The 16,018-nt window shown below is 37.3% G+C and overlaps 1 protein-coding gene across 6 annotated transcripts in view; it reads left to right on the forward strand.

Moving 5' to 3' along the window:
• Positions 1-16,018, forward strand: part of LOC114652243 (WD repeat-containing protein 7) — a 535,548-nt gene that overhangs the window by 39,085 nt on the left and 480,445 nt on the right. For all 6 annotated transcript variants that reach the window (XM_028802521.2, XM_051928322.1, XM_028802524.2 and 3 more), the window contains exons 2-5: positions 6,751-6,922; positions 10,052-10,158; positions 13,473-13,551; positions 15,555-15,729. In XM_028802521.2, the coding sequence (XP_028658354.1) occupies positions 6,764-6,922; positions 10,052-10,158; positions 13,473-13,551; positions 15,555-15,729 (520 nt within the window). In that variant the 5' untranslated portion in view covers positions 6,751-6,763. The remainder of the gene's footprint in view (positions 1-6,750; positions 6,923-10,051; positions 10,159-13,472; positions 13,552-15,554; positions 15,730-16,018) is intronic.

The following is a 16,018-nucleotide window of genomic DNA, read 5'->3' on the forward strand; positions in this document are numbered from 1 at the left end:
TGTCTGGAGTTCCACTGTGTAAAATTTGCATGGATGCGTTGTGTTGCCTATCTTTACCACACCTGTGGTTCACCTCCTAAGGATGCCAGTATCCTGTTGCAGATAGAGTTTCACAAGCTCAGAGCTCTAAGTTTCAGGATCAGCTTAGAGGTAACCAGTTTCTTAAAGGCAGATCTGTAATGAAACAAACATTTTTGATGTGGTGTAGAGCCAGGGAGATGGCACGGTAAATCAGCTTTTTTACTTGGTAGACAAACATGGATGTGAGAATCTAATGAGTTCAGAGTTGACCTCTCTATAGCAGCCTAGTCTTTTTAAGTACTTCATGCTCACAGAAATAAGTGCCACTGGATGATTGTAATTCAGATATGATTCAGGGGGCAGTGAGGGACTGAAAATGTCTTTGACTTCAGAAATTACCGGATATTCAAAGGTTTTAAGGATGCAGAGTGAAACCCCGTCTGAGTCAGCTATTTATTTATATTCATGACAATGTTGTATATACTGTATTATGTTTATTTGCTAAAGTGCCCTTGTTTTCTGGATTTCCTTGCATAAAGTAGAGGTTAGACGTCCATATGTATGTGGTATAAGAAGTTTAAAAGGATTATTTGGTAGTATATAGTTACAATGTGTCATTGGTTGCCTTCTTTTGTCTTCAAGTTTATATATTCTAGTTATGCGAAATTCAGTGTGTTTACCCTTTTATATTAAATACAAGATATGTGTTCAACAGGCATGAAAAAATGTTTTTAGAACAGATCTTTAAGCCCAGAAATGCAATCCCTCTGCTTTCACTGCCAGTCTTGGTATATCCACACTCATGTAAGTCTTCAGGTAGAAAAGGTGAAAACAATCATGGGTGTCTGTTTCAGTTTCACCTTTCTCAAAATCTGCTTCCCTAAGCATTATAGTAATTGAACAGCAGCTGAGTACAGGGGATGACCTATAAAGTTTTTGTAATTGCCTTGTTACATTTCTGGGGTGGGTGGTGATGAACCTGGGAGGTCATCTCACCCTCTTTTTCTAGCGTCCTGTGAAGACACGCTTCTAACAGACAGTCATCTGTGTCTGCAGAAATATCACAGTGAATGCCCAGAATAAATTGTACTGTATGGTGAACAGGGTTCGGAGTACCATTTAAAAGCAGCATGGATGCCATTCAGGGTTGTTTTCTTTCTTGTGTGACAATCCGAATGAGGTGGACTAATAATAATAATACATTTTATTTATATAGCGCCTTTCCCATGCTCAAGGCACTTACAGAATATAAGAAAGAACGGCAGGGAATACAGTATATAGCATTATACAAACCAGATAAATAAAGAAGATTACGACAGTGAATTCAGAGAGAAAAAAAAAAGCCTAACAGACAACATAATTGATGGTCTAGCACACACATACAGGTTACATGAGCATCTTGACAGAGACGTAAACTGAGAGAAGGGTAATAAAGTCAAGTAGAGCTAAAAGCCTTCCTGAACAGATGAGTTTTGAGTTGTTTTTTAAAAGAATTCATGGAGTCAGCTGATCTAATTAATGTTGGTGGGTCATTCCAGAGTCTGGGCGCTATACAGCTGAAGGCCTTGTCACCCATGGAGTGTTGATTAGTGTAGGCACAACAAGATGTTATGGTTTAATGTTATGGGACCCTTGAGGTTTGGCTGAAGAGATTAACACTTTTTTTAATGTTATGTATGGTTATAAATATGGGGCCAAGCACAATTTTAAACTTGGTTCATCACAAATGTTCAGGTTTGTAATCTTGTTCCCCAGGCTGATGTTTACTCAATTATTATGACTTGTTTTATAAGTCACTTTTGATAAAAGTGTCGGCTATGCAAACAAATGTAAATGCAAGGTGGGAACTGCTGAATTCTTTTCATTTTATTTTTACTGTATGTGTTTTTTGGTTATTAAAGTATGGTGATCAAGTGTATCTGGCAGAGAGACAATATCACCTGCTAAAATATGTTTATATAGTGTATACTTGCTTTACAGTTTGGAAATGAAAGTTTAGCTCTGTTTTTCTCTCTTGTCATCCATATCTGGCAATATAAGTGACTGTGTGAAAAGTTCTTCAGCCTTTTATTTTGTTTATTTTTTCATCACTTTGAATCTACATCCTGAACAAAATTCTCAACATGGATTTATTCAGCTGGAGTGTTCTGCTCTTAATTTTATAGCATACAAAAATCGTTTTCAGATTATTGCAAGATGAAACACACCACACTTGTCATCCTCCATGTACTTTTTACACTTTTTGATGGACCTCAAACATTTATTAGTGCAAATAGACACGAGGAAAGACACTTATCCCACAGTTCAATTCATATTGTGTTTTTGGCTTTGCAGTGCAATTTTCACATGATATTAAATTTTCATTAAAGAAATGTACTGTATGTTTAGTTTTACTTATTGTTAGGTATTCATACATCAAAACACTGCAAAATAAATGTGAATCAGTATAACAAAACAGAACGTTAAATGCATGTTTTTGTAAACTTTTTCTGAAAATAAAATGATAATCTTTCATATTAACATAAAATATTTACAGAGCAGTAACATAAGACATGTTACATGTTGATTAGCACATGGAAGTAAGGATTTCACTGTACTCTGTACATGTGACAATATTGACCCTATAAACCTGTAATATAAACTTATTGCAGTGCAAAATCATCCAAATTTGAATTTATCTTTTTATGTTCTGAATTGAGTGGCATGGTGGCGCAGTGGGGGCGGCATGGTGGCTCAGTGGATAGCGCTGCTGCCTTGCAGTTAGGAGACCCAGGTTCGCTTCCCGGGTCCTCCCTGTGTGAAGTTTGCATGTTCTCCCCGTGTCTGCGTGGGTTTCCTCCGGGTACTCCGGTTTCTTCCCATAGTCCAAAGACATGCAGGTTAGGTGCATTGGCGATTCTAAATTGGCACTAGTGTGTGCTTGGTGTGTGTGTGCACGCCCTGCGGTGGGCTGGCGCCCTACCCAGGATTTGTTTCCTGCCTTGCACCCTGTGTTGGCTGGGATTGGCTCCAGCAGACCCCCGTGACCCTGTAGTTAGGATATAGCGGGTTGGATGATGGATGGATGGATGCTCTGAATTAACATCATACTATGCTTCAACAATGGCTGTCCTTTTATTTCCTGCTTGAATGCCTTACTGACACATTAGCTGTGGGTCCTGACTGGATCTATGAAGAACTAATAATGTTATGTTTTATTGTAAGATCCAAAGATCCTGTATGTCCAGTTACTGTTCAGGGAGTGGATGTTGAGGTGGTGCACTCCTACAAGTACTTGGGGGGACCACATCAGTGATAGATTGGACTGGTCTTGTGTAACACAGAAGAACTGTATAAGAAATGGCAGAGCAGGCTCTTTATTCTTTGGAGACTGTGCCCCTTCAATGTGAGTGGTGGCTTTCCTCACATCTTCTACAACTCTGTGATGGCCAGTGCAATATTCTATGCTGTGGGGTGCTGGACTGGTAACATCACTTCAAGAGTGGCCCATTGAATCAACAAGATAATTAAAAAGGAAGGTTCAATCATGGGACATACTCTGGACCATGGATGTAACAGTGAAGGAGAGAATTTAAACAAAGGTGTGTGCCATTATGAATAATGCTGCACATCCCCTCTCTGACACCTTAACGCTGAGGACTTTCACCCAATGAATTATTCAGCAGAAGTGGGTCAAGAAATATTACTGGGGCTTCTTTATACCAACAGCAATACCCCTGCATAATGCCTTACTGGGACTGGGACTGCCAAGTCGGAAGTTTAATTTCATTTTATATTTACTTTCTTTTTAGTCATTCTGGTGTGTGTGTCTGTGTAAAATTATTTATCTATTTATGTATTTATTTATTTAAAGAGCTTCTGTAAAAAGCCAAATTTCTCCTGGGGGACAAATAAAAGATCTTTCCATCTATCCAATATAAGAATTTCACCCCTCTTCTTGAAGCAGAGATCTCTCCACTGTGATGATAAGTCCCACACTTGAAAACACTAAATGGGCACAGATGTAGTAGGGACAGACGTGTGATTTGACCAGAAAAGCAGGCAGTGGGAATTTGGTTGCTTTCGCTCTCCACCATACTAGTGTGCTGCTATTAAGAACAATGTGAGAAGCACTGATTTATAATGTCCCCTTGCTGTAATGTACCCCATTTCTGAATCATTATCAGTGAACAGTATATCAGTGTCTCAAGCACTCGTTCACATATCTGCAGCTTGTGAGAACTGCAGTAACTACAGCTTGCTGTTCCCAATAGTGTTTGGGTATATTATGAGAACTGCTTCACTACAATGATAAGTTTGTGCTTTGCCGGTGCCAGGTGTTTGAAGAATAGCCTGGGGATGCAGCGGTCCATTTGTGAAAGTATATTGCAATTCACTGTACTCGTTTGAGGATGCGACTACTTACTATAACACGTGTGTGTGAAACACTTAATGTGCATCCTGAGCCCGTTTTCTTAATGGATGATGTCTTAAGTTGTAAGTTTGTCCTGTTATACCTTAGTTCTTGTTTTTCAGATTTTTACATTCTCTGCTTTTCATGAGAGATGTTTTCATTTATCTTTCTGTTTTGTTTCAGTCCTGCGGTAATGTCATACAATACATAGTACAAAGTTACATTTTGTATTTGCAGTATTTTATATTACAAAATTGTATTGTGAAATTTGGTCTGATGCGTCGGGACTAATTATTCAGACCCTGAAAGAGAACCTGTGCTTTTATACATTTGAAATCTACAAAAAAGCAAAATATACAGGTAAAAATTCCATTATAACGAATATCTATACAACGAAATTTTCATTACAACGGAGTATTTTTATGGTCCCGACAGCTTCCCCATATGATACGAGTCTATAGAAATCTCATTATTACGAAGTACATTCAGCAGATACTTTCATTATAACGAAGTGCACAAAAGACCTTGAAATGCCTGAATGAATCATCCATAGAGCAGTTAGTTCTGTGGCTGCAGCTCTGTTGTGCACAATGATCCCCAAACAGAAACGCAAATTTTTTTTCTTTCTTCGAACTTTCCTCGTACTGTTTTTTTTTTTATTGCCGTTTTTGTTTCCTGCTGTTTTCAGTGATACCTTTTACTTATTGCTCGTCAACATTTGAAAAACATCCATTGGAATTTAACTCATTGTCACCCTCCTATAGAAACGGCAGACACGGAAAAACGATAACAGTTCATATTAGAAAAAAAAAACTTTCTCTCGATTGCTGCAAAAAGAAAAAAGACACTACCAGTAAATTCAGAATTTCGCCATTGACACTGTCAACTTTCTTAAAAGACAGAGCAAAAAAAGTAGAAAAATCTTAGGTTGCAAACATATGTGAACTGCTGCATTTGAAGACGTCAAGAAAGCCGTTTTTATGTGGTTCAGTGATGCTCGTTCAAGAAACATTCCTATTAATGTGGCACTCATTCAAGAAAATGTGAGGTTTGTAAACTCTCTTGGGACCTCCCCCAACTAGACAGCAAGCCCAAGAGCATCCCGAAATGCGATCTCCGCATCTGTATGGGGCAATAGCAGGCTCACAGATATGCTGCATCTCTCCGCCAAAGTAAACAGAAAAGATCTCGATGGCTGATGCAAGGTTAGGAGCACGTAAATTGTAAATGCAGATACTGTAACAGGATTACTTGATCACTGACATGGCCACGATCCTGCCTGACTGCTATGTCTGTGTATACCAGAGTGGCAGATCACGCTACAATAAATAACTGTGCCGTTCCTGTTACAAGCTGAATAAAGCTGGTTTTGCTAAAGTACTGAGACTAAGCCTCGTGTTTTGGGGTGCAAGACAGGGACTTATAGTGCGACCCCGATCTTTTATGATTTGCTTCTGTGGCGCTTCACTGCAGCAATGTGAGCCTCCTATTGCCCTGCCCCAGCAATGGACAAACAATCTTCCACAGAAGCTGCAATCGCACTTCAGGACGCACTTCAGCGTGTCGTTCCTGTTGAGTGGAGAGTAGGGGGTCTCAAAAGAGTTCAGAAACCTCACAATATGAAGAAGAAATAATGATTCGGCTCCTGACTGATAACTGTGCTGCCCACAACATGCTTCCACATTCAGATAATGTTCACTTTGAATACCTCCCACTCAATTGCACGGCAGCGCTTCAGCCATTGGATTTGGGATCATTCGCACCCTGAAAGCGTATTATCGCAAGGAAATGCTGAGAAAAATTCTCGTCAGCATAACTTGTAGGCAAAAGAAGCTATTGAAATGATTGCAAACGCCTGGATACAAGTTAAAGAAAGCCCTATAGTAACAAATACAGAATCTCATTACAACGAAATATTCGTTACAACGAAATATTCTTTAGGTCCCTGGGAGTTCGTTATAACAGAATTTTACCTGTATATGAATAAAGGGTGTCTGTGTTTATACTGCATGGTTTAAAGTTAATTTATTTAATAACAATCCATTACTCCTGAGAGTGTATCAGTTTGGCAGGTGAGCTGAACATTCTCTTCTCATGTATTATTTTCATATTATTATGTGATTGTCTTATGTTTTTTGAATATGCCTTTTTTATATTTTAAGAGCAAACTACAAAAAAAATGTAAATGTAAGTTTACTGAGTTAGATAAGGCAGAATCTTAGGTTTCCACTGCTATTCAAAGGTTTCATAGGACACAAATCAACGGTGTGATGGTGAAAATAATTTTCAAAGTCTGGACTCTTAAATTGTGTGTATGCTTCTTCTTCTTCTTACAGGACAACAGAAAAGATGGCAGGAAACAGCCTTGTGCTTCCCATTGTTTTATGGGGCAGCACAGCACCTACTCATTGCATTTCAACCTTACTGGTTATGGATGATCTTGCAACCATTGTCACAGGCTGTCATGATGGACAAATCTGTCTGTGGGATTTGACTTCAGATCTGGAGGTAATTTTGGGGCAGTGGGGGTTACTGCATGCATTTCTCAAAGCATTGTAGACTTGAGGTGTTTGGGATTGCCCAACTAGAGCCAGCAGGTCTTTAAATTCACTAATGTGCATTTTAATTGAGTAAAATTAAACCTGTCTATGTTGGTTATTTGTATGTAACTAAGGAAACATAATTTAAGTTTTCTACTGTTTGATTTCCTGTCTCATTTTAGTTTGCTTAGCAGTTATACATCTTTGCATTTATTCTAAATCCCTCACACCCAATTTATTAAAAGTTGCTGAAAAAATAAATAGGCAATCAGTATTAGAGCAGATTATAGTTCTTGTGATCATTAAAGTATATTAGAAATATACTGTAATTTTGGGATTTACTGTTATATGCTGGGATCACTTTAATGCTAATGTGAATTCAGGCTTTTAAAAGTTTCTTGTACCTGCGGAACCAGTTACTCTTTTTATGCCTTCATAATAGTGGTGCACAATTATGACAGGATTCATAATTGATTATTGCCCTTGATTTTATTAATACTAAAATGGTGTCCTGCTTTACTTAACAAAAAAAAGCAAAAGTTTCATGTGTATGTATAAACAAAGAACAGAATAAAATCTATATTATGTAAGATTAGGAAGTTAAAGTAAACCCAACCTGATAGTTCAGTTTTACTGCTATGTAAAAGCATTAAATGTAGCAATATTAATATATAGCAAGCTGAAGAAGTATTTAGGTGATAACGTGTTTTTACATGCTGCAGCCATTGTGTCATTTTTATAATGTGCTAGAATATACACCCAGTACCATCAAATAAAAAAAGAATATCACCGTTTGAGGTCACTCTCAACAACAAGGGTCTAGTTGCAGCACTCTGGAACTCTGCAATTCAGACGCTCCTCTGAACAGCCAATTGGATTGCCAGGTTATGTCAGTTCATTTACTCGAGTCCTCATTATTTGTGTTAGATAACCTTACAACTACAGTCTTAACGACAGTGTAACTGGGCATGTAATGGATGTTACATCTTAGGTATTGCGGGCTGCACTTACACTCTGTTGTGTAATCCTGCAAACGTGCTGCTTTTCGTTCAAGCCCCAGGTTGCCAGTGTGACTCTTAGTTCTTGAGCAGCTGTCCTATTCTTGAAAAAAGGATTATATTTGAAAAACCAGCTGCATTTTTTAGCTTCAATTGCTCATCAGTATAATGAACTGTTAATCTCAGGCATGCTTCCATACTTCTACTCAACCAGTTGCGGCTACATAAAGTTCCACTAATTTCAGATCTATTTAAAATCCAGTCTTTCATGATATCTTACGTGAAGAAGGGCCCTGAGTTGCCTTGAAAGCTTGCATATTGTAATCTTTTTAGTTAGCCAATAAAAGTTGTCATTTTGCTTGACTTCTCAATACATTTGAAATAAAGTAATAACAGTGGTGTACTTTACTCTGGGTGTGGATCATTTTGTGTTGCATACAGTTTTAATTGGAGTCTTGTTTAAATAAAGCATGATGATTTCTGATATCTAAATTTGCTTTCAATAGCCTCCTCAAACAGCGTAAACAATTAACAGATATTTGGATCATGGACCTATTGTTATGGACTTAGTGCTGCTTTTTTGATAGTTGATAGTTATGTAATTATTTGAATGCAGTTCACCACGGTTCACCACCATTATATTTTTGATGCCCATCATTGCTATTGAAAGCAAAAAAATTTTATATTATGTACTATTCAGTTTGTTTTGGAACTAAAGTGGCTAAAAGTGTTGGGTGATTTACAGTAGGTTCAACATTACTTACATTTTTCAGTTTTTATGAAGGCTATTGCAAACAGAAGGGAAAGAATTTGATACATTTAACACTAGAATTACCAGAGCCGTGGGCGGCACGGTGGCGCAGTGGGTAGTGCTGCTGCCTCACAGTTAGGAGACCTGGATTCGCTTCCCGGGTCCTCCTTGCGTGGAGTTTGCATGTTCTCCTCGTGTCTTCGTGGGTTTCCTCCCACCGTGCAACGACATGCAGGTTAGGTGCATTGGCGATTCTAAATTGTCCCAAAATTGGTGTGTGTGTGTCTGTGTGTGCACCCTGCGGTGGGCTGGCGCCCTGCCTGCCCTGGGTTTGTTTCCTGCCTTGTGCCCTGTGTTGGCTGGGATTGGCTCCAGCAGACCCCTGTGACCCTGTAATTAGGATATAGCGTGTTGTATAGTGGATGGATGGATGTATTACCAGAGCCTAGAAAAAAAAAACTCGTAGATCCGGCCCACCTTAAATCCGTTCGCACCTCTCCGTTGGCGTCTTTTGTCCTGTAAATGTGCTGATAAAGATAAGCAGCAAGCAGCCTGGTATCCCATCCCCCTACAGCCGCAGAATGTGCACAAAGTTCTCCCAGCTCATGCCTTGATTGATTATCTGGGAGTGAAGTGCTGGAGTTTTAGAGTGGAAAGAATAGATCGTTATTTGGTACACATGCATTTCATGTGTGTTCCGTTTCTACAATAATCTGTGTAAACACATTGTTAAAACAGAAATATTTTTCATATTTTAATAGTAAATGACAAAATGTTGGCATAAACTATATAATGTGTGAAGTCTGAAGTCCAAAGATCAAATAAACACTTTCACAAAAGGTTCAAGGACGATACGACAGCTTCCGTGGCGTAGTGGTAAGATTTGCTGATTTGTAATCGAGTCCCTGGTTCGATCCCGACTGCCTCCTATATTTGCCGTTTTCAGTAGTGAGCTGCTCTTATTGTTAATATTATACAGTACACACTTACATTTGGTTTGCGTCTGTAACACACGGTATACATTTATAGTACTTGTGAAAGTTACCGTTTTATTTTCACTTCTAAGAATATATTCAGCACGGTCACCTGTTGTCATGTGATGCAAGTTCCTTTCACTTATAAATTGCACTCTTGCTTGGTACAAATCTTGATCTCTGACAGCAAAGGACTGCTGAATAAATTGAAATAATCAGCACTTTTTGTGATTAGTATTTTGAAGCAGCTGTAATCGTAATTACAAATAATATACTATTAATTATACAGCCTTACTTTATAAGAGATGGATCCAAATCCTTAAAACTGGAATGCTTTTTCTGTTGATCTTTTTTTGTCTTTTGCTTTTTTGTAGATCAGCCCTAGAGCACTTTTGTTTGGCCATACCTCTTCAATCACGTGCCTGTCTAAAGCTAGCTCAGGAAGTGATAAGCAGTATATTGTGAGTGCCTCTGAAAGTGGGTAAGTACTGCACTGTAATGGTGACGAAATATAAATGTATTACTAGAAAAACCCATATTCAGTAATATATTTGGTGGAAGTAGCTGGTTGGTATTTTTATTGGCAGTAGGGTTCACATACAATTTGTTTAGGTTTTAATTTTGTTTCGTTGTGTGTGTGTATATATATATATATATATATATATATATATATATATATATATATATATATATATATATATATATATATATATATATACATACAGTGTATATAATATTTAATGTATATGTGTACATATTTTTTTAAACATAAAATCCGCAAGTCACTGTATAGAGTGCAACTTGTCCCCATAAATTATATAATAGTAAAAATGCTCACCATGATGTCTTGAATATTTTATTTTATTTTTTCCTGAGACCTTGAACTTTGGAGATTTCAGTTTCACTTTCTGTTTGTTTGTTTGTTTTTGGATTTGTTATTTTACTGTTATTATTTTGCTCCTGTCATGTTGGGATTTTGCTTTCTAATTAATGCTGCTATTTTTTGGATTCGATGGCAAGGCACAACAGCTGGTTGTTAGAGGATGCCTCGTGGTAAGCTTTATCCCAGTATGAGGATAAAATCTTTCTGCTTGCAGTTTTTTTTTTTCTGACTTCTGGCTTTGTTTTTTTGACTTAGGTTTGGTTTTGTATATTTGAGTTGATCACAGATATGATTGAATACCTGGTTTTGACCTTTGTGAGTTTCTTGACTCTTCTTTATCTTTTAGTTCCTTCATTCTGTCCTTTTAGCCTGCCAAACATTCTGTTTTGGCAGAACAGTGCCCATTTTAATCAGTTAAAGGTGTGGATGGGTAGAAGTAACACAGGTTGAGTCCAAAAAAGTGTTGGAGTACCAGCATGGTCGTCCCTTTTAATCATATTGGCAGCTTCTAAACAAAATAGGCACACAAGGGCACAAAATATATCAGTACACAAATAGCCTGCTTGGCTTCTCAGAAAGGTTAGAACTCTTAAGACTGGGTCTGGCTTGGGAAACTTCCTCCTCTGCTAAGTTCAGGTCCCAATGAGACCCCAGTGTTCAATCTGACCAGGCATCAACCATAGCACCAACTGTGGTCATCGCTGTTGTTGTGAAAAGAATGGAGACAAATGCCATCAACTCAGAGAGAGAGAGAGGCAACTTCGTTGTGCCATGTGAACGTGACTGAGAGAATAAAACTGAATAAAAAAAAAAAAAACACTACATTTTGTAAGTGGCAAAAATTTACACTGGAAGTTACAGACTCAAATCAAATGTATGTTTTTATTATGTAATAGTAATAATAATAGCAGCTCACTACTCAAAACAGTAAATGCAGGGAACACCTGGGATCGAACCCGCAACCTCTTGATTTAGGAGCAGCTGTTCTTACCTCTACACTAGCTGTGCAATAGATAAATGGGCTTCAGTTTTTACATATTGACAGCAACATGTAAATTGAATAATTTCTTTTTCTTTGGTTATATTGTTGAATAATGGCGCACTTGTTTTGTTATACCTTTTGTGAAAGTATTTGAAATTTGAATGTCAGTCTTCATACATTATAAATTTCAAGTCAACATGTTATCAATTTTATCAACATGAAAAAAGTTTGTTTTAGTTAAATGTTCAACATTTTTTGCCTTGCATTTCCTCTCATCCAACATCTACTCAGATCGTTGTAGACATGAAACACATATGAAATGCATGTATTCCAAATAATAATATATTGTTTACCCTACACAACTCCAGGCACCTCATACCCAGATGGTGGGGGGATGGGATAGCAGGCTGCTTGGTGCCTGTGTTGATTAACACATTTGCAAAACAAAGACTCTGATGAAAAGGTGTGAAGGAATTTAACGTGGCCCAGCCTTGCAACGTTTTTCGTAGGCTTCAGGGATTCTAGTGTTAAGGGTACCAGTGTCCTATTGTGAAAAAAGTGATAGAACTTACCAAATATGACCATTTAAGAAAATGTACCTTCAGTCAAATTCGATTTTGAAGTATTTCCAGAACTGAATTCAAACTTGAAGCTGCACAGGAATACCCCAATTCATTTTAACATACAGTGGGGGAAATAAGTGTTTGATCCCGTGTTGAATTTGTAAGTTGACATCTTGCAGTGCCTGCAAAGTCCCGCTGCTCAAGAAGGCACATATACAGGCCCAGTTGTTCACTGGCAAACTTAAGACGGACCTGTACATGTGCCTTCTTGAGAAAGGGGACCTTGTGGGTGCTGCAAGATTTCAATCCTTTACTGCAGAGTGTGTGTTCTTGGGGACTGTGATCCCAACTCCCTTTGGATCATTAACAGGCTCTTCCTGTGTAGTTTTAGGCTTATTCCTTTCCTTTCTCATGATCATCCTCACCCCATGAGGCGATATCTTGCTGGAGCTCTAGACTGTGGGTGATTGATGGTCATTTTATAATTCTTCCACTTCTGAAGAATCACGCCAACAGTTGTCATCTTCTCACCAACCTTTTTGCTGATGGGCTTATAGCCCATTACAGCCTTGTACAGGTCTACAATCTTGTCCCTGACATCCTTTGTCAGCTCTTTGGTCTTGCCCATGGTGGTGGAAAGGTTGGAATGGAAAAAATTGAGTCTGTGGATAGGTGTGCTTTATACACATATCTGTAATTGATCGATCAATCGATTGATTGATTATAATATGTGTGCCACATGGGCACACAGCCAATCTGTGGGAGCCAGAATTCTGGCTGGATTATAGATGATCAAATACTTATTTCTCTCAATGACATGCAAATCAATTTCATATCTTTCATGTAATGTGTTTTTTCTGGATTTTTGGTTGATATTCTGTCTCTCTCCATTAAAATGAAACTACCATAAAAATAGAGACTCTTCATTTCTTTGTAAGTGAGCAAACTTACAAGTTCAGCAGGGGATCAAATACTTATTTCCCCCACTGTACAATGTTTTATGGAGGTAAGATTTCTGGATTAAATCTCACATCTGGTTGCTGTCACATTGTTCCTGTGCCTGCATGAGCTTTCCTATGGGCAGTTTGGTTTCCCTCCCACATCCATAAGGACATACTGGTTAAGCTAATTCACTTAAAACTGAGCTGAAGGGAATTTGAGTATGGATGTGTGAATGGAACCTGCTGTGGACTAGTGCCCTGTCTGAGGCTGGTTCTTGCTTTTCACCCTGTGTTACTGGGGTTAGGCTCTATAACTCTATGTCTCTATGAGACTGTATAGGTTGAGTGAGTTTGAAAATATTATGTCATATATTATGCTGGTAAATTTTATTTTTATTTATGAAAACGTGTAACTTTCCTTTTCAGTGAGATGTGCCTGTGGGATGTTAGTGACGGCCGATGCATAGAATACACAAAGTTGGCTTGTACCCACACAGGAATACAGGTAAAAGCAAACATTTTTTCCTTGTAGAGTCTGATAAAACAGTATTTATTACAAAAGTTTAAGAGGAGCAAGATGACATTGTGGTTAGTGCTGTAGCCTCACAACTCTGGGGACAATTTCTCTGCCCTGTAACTAACTGGGGACATGCTAAATCTGTCTGTCTGTCTTTTCCTCGTGTCCCCACTTTTTCACATGCTTGATTGCTAGCTCTGAATTGGCTGAACATTAGTATGTATTGGGTGTATGTGTGTTCTGCCCAGATTTACTTAGTTACTAATATAGGTTCCATCTGTCAGAAATTTTGCATTAAAAAGTGGGCTCAGAAAAATAAATGGATGGAAATATTAAGATGATTAAAATCAATGTGTTTTTGTCTTCCTGACTTTAATAGTGTTTTTTTCTGTTCCCACCAAAATTTACTGGTCATCTTTACATGTTTGCATTGAACCTATATTTTACATTTAATAAACTAAATGTATTACCACAAACCCAACAAATGGGAAATGCTTAAGAATTTAGGAGACTGCTTTAGAGACTGAAGTTTTTGATACTTTAATAATAATTCATTTTATTTATATAGTGCCTTTCCCATACTTTAGGTAAATGTATCAGATATTTTGCTAAATTAAGGTCACAACTAACATATATGATATGCAACAGGTTTCCAAGTGCTTCAGTTAAAGAGTGTTGGGGTTTATAAAACAGAGCCTAACAGCTTCAACACAAATGCTGTCTGCTTGTGCTTATATAAAATAGAGCATCCAGGAGGCAAAACATGTTGATGGTCCCATTTATACATTATGAAGAAATACAGTACAAGCAAAGTTTTTTCTGTTTATGGTATTTTATATATTTAAAGCAGACTGTGGAACTTGATGACGAGAAAAAGATAATTGAGTTACAGTATAGTAAGACAAGACAGTGGCCTGAATTGCTCTTTAGAGGGTTCATAGTGGTTGGTATGAATGTAAGCATTTTAAGATATGAATTAACAACATCAGATACCAAAAATCTGTAATGTTATTATATAATCTCATTCATTTCTCATTTTTCTAGATGTTATTTAGAAGAATGAACAGTACCATTGCGAGTAATGGAAAGAATTGTTTTATTCATCCAGCTAATCGTCTCATTTTTAGACCTGCTTAGTGTAGTTCAGGGCCATGTGTGGGTGCTTTTATAGACACCCTTATTATGTTATTAGCATTAATGATTCAAGTGTGTTCCCAAGAGCTCAGGTATCTGCTACTTTCTGGGAACATTTTTAATAAATCTCCATAATTACTGCATATTACTTTTAATATATATTTTCAACGATTATTTCTTATAGAGGACATTTCTGTATTACAGTTTAAAAAAAAAAAAAAAAAAAAAAAAAAAGGTCAAGTCATAGTCCAGACTTCAGCCCTATTGAGATACTCTGGCTAAACCTTAATAGTACATAAATTAATAGTTCCAAATAGTGATATATAAATATTTTTTTTTAATTTATCCATATTATATATTGTAAGTATAGAAGTAGAAATTAACATAGAAAATCATTACTTTAAACTAATTTCTGCTAACTGTACTTCTGCAAGGTGGTGTTCATTCTTTTTCACACATGGCTTCTGCATGTTGGTGTGTTTTTGTTGAATGAGTAATGACAAAGTAAAATCCCTTTTGTGCTGTTTTTCAACTCTGGGTATAAGTATATGATTTTAGAACATGGTACAGACTATATAAGTTGAAATGGAGTATCATTCCTTTTACCATTCTTGTACATATTGCTTTCAAAATGATTGCTACCTTTATTAATATATGAGCCACTGCTACCGTTTACATAGCACATGATGACCATGATAGCTCTCAGACTATTGGTTCACTTAAATAATTTTTGTGTTTGTGTGGCTTTGTCAGCATTATGGTGATAATTGCTTATTTTTACTCTGTTATATAGGAAATAATTTCCCTTGCTTGATAAAGGTTTTTAGCAAATTAAAATGTTTATTTTTATTCTTCAGTTTTATCAGTTTACAATTGGAACTCAGCGTGAGGGAAGACTTCTTTGTAATGGTCATTATCCAGAAATCCTGGTAATGGATGCCACCAGTCTAGAGGTTCTTTACTCTCTAGTATCGAAGATTTCTCCTGACTGGATCAGCTCTATGAGTATTATTCGTTCACATAGAACCCAGGGTGAGTGCGCATTTTTTCCTTTTGTTAGTTTTTGAACCAAATTAAATTTTAACTTTATTATTTTTGTTAATATATGAAACGGTATTTTGTTATAGCAGAATACAGTTTAGTCTGGGTATATATTAAAATTAACATAAACATGAGTTTACAGTTCTATGATACTCTCTATGATCTTCTGTGCAGTGCAGTGCATAGCTTCTTCTTTTTTTGGCTGCTCCTGTTAGGAGAGCCACAGCAGATCATCTTTTTCCATATCCTCCTGTCCTCTGCATCTTGCTATGTTACACCC

This window comes from Erpetoichthys calabaricus, chromosome 5 (assembly GCF_900747795.2).
Source record: "Erpetoichthys calabaricus chromosome 5, fErpCal1.3, whole genome shotgun sequence".
NCBI lineage: Eukaryota > Metazoa > Chordata > Cladistia > Polypteriformes > Polypteridae > Erpetoichthys > Erpetoichthys calabaricus.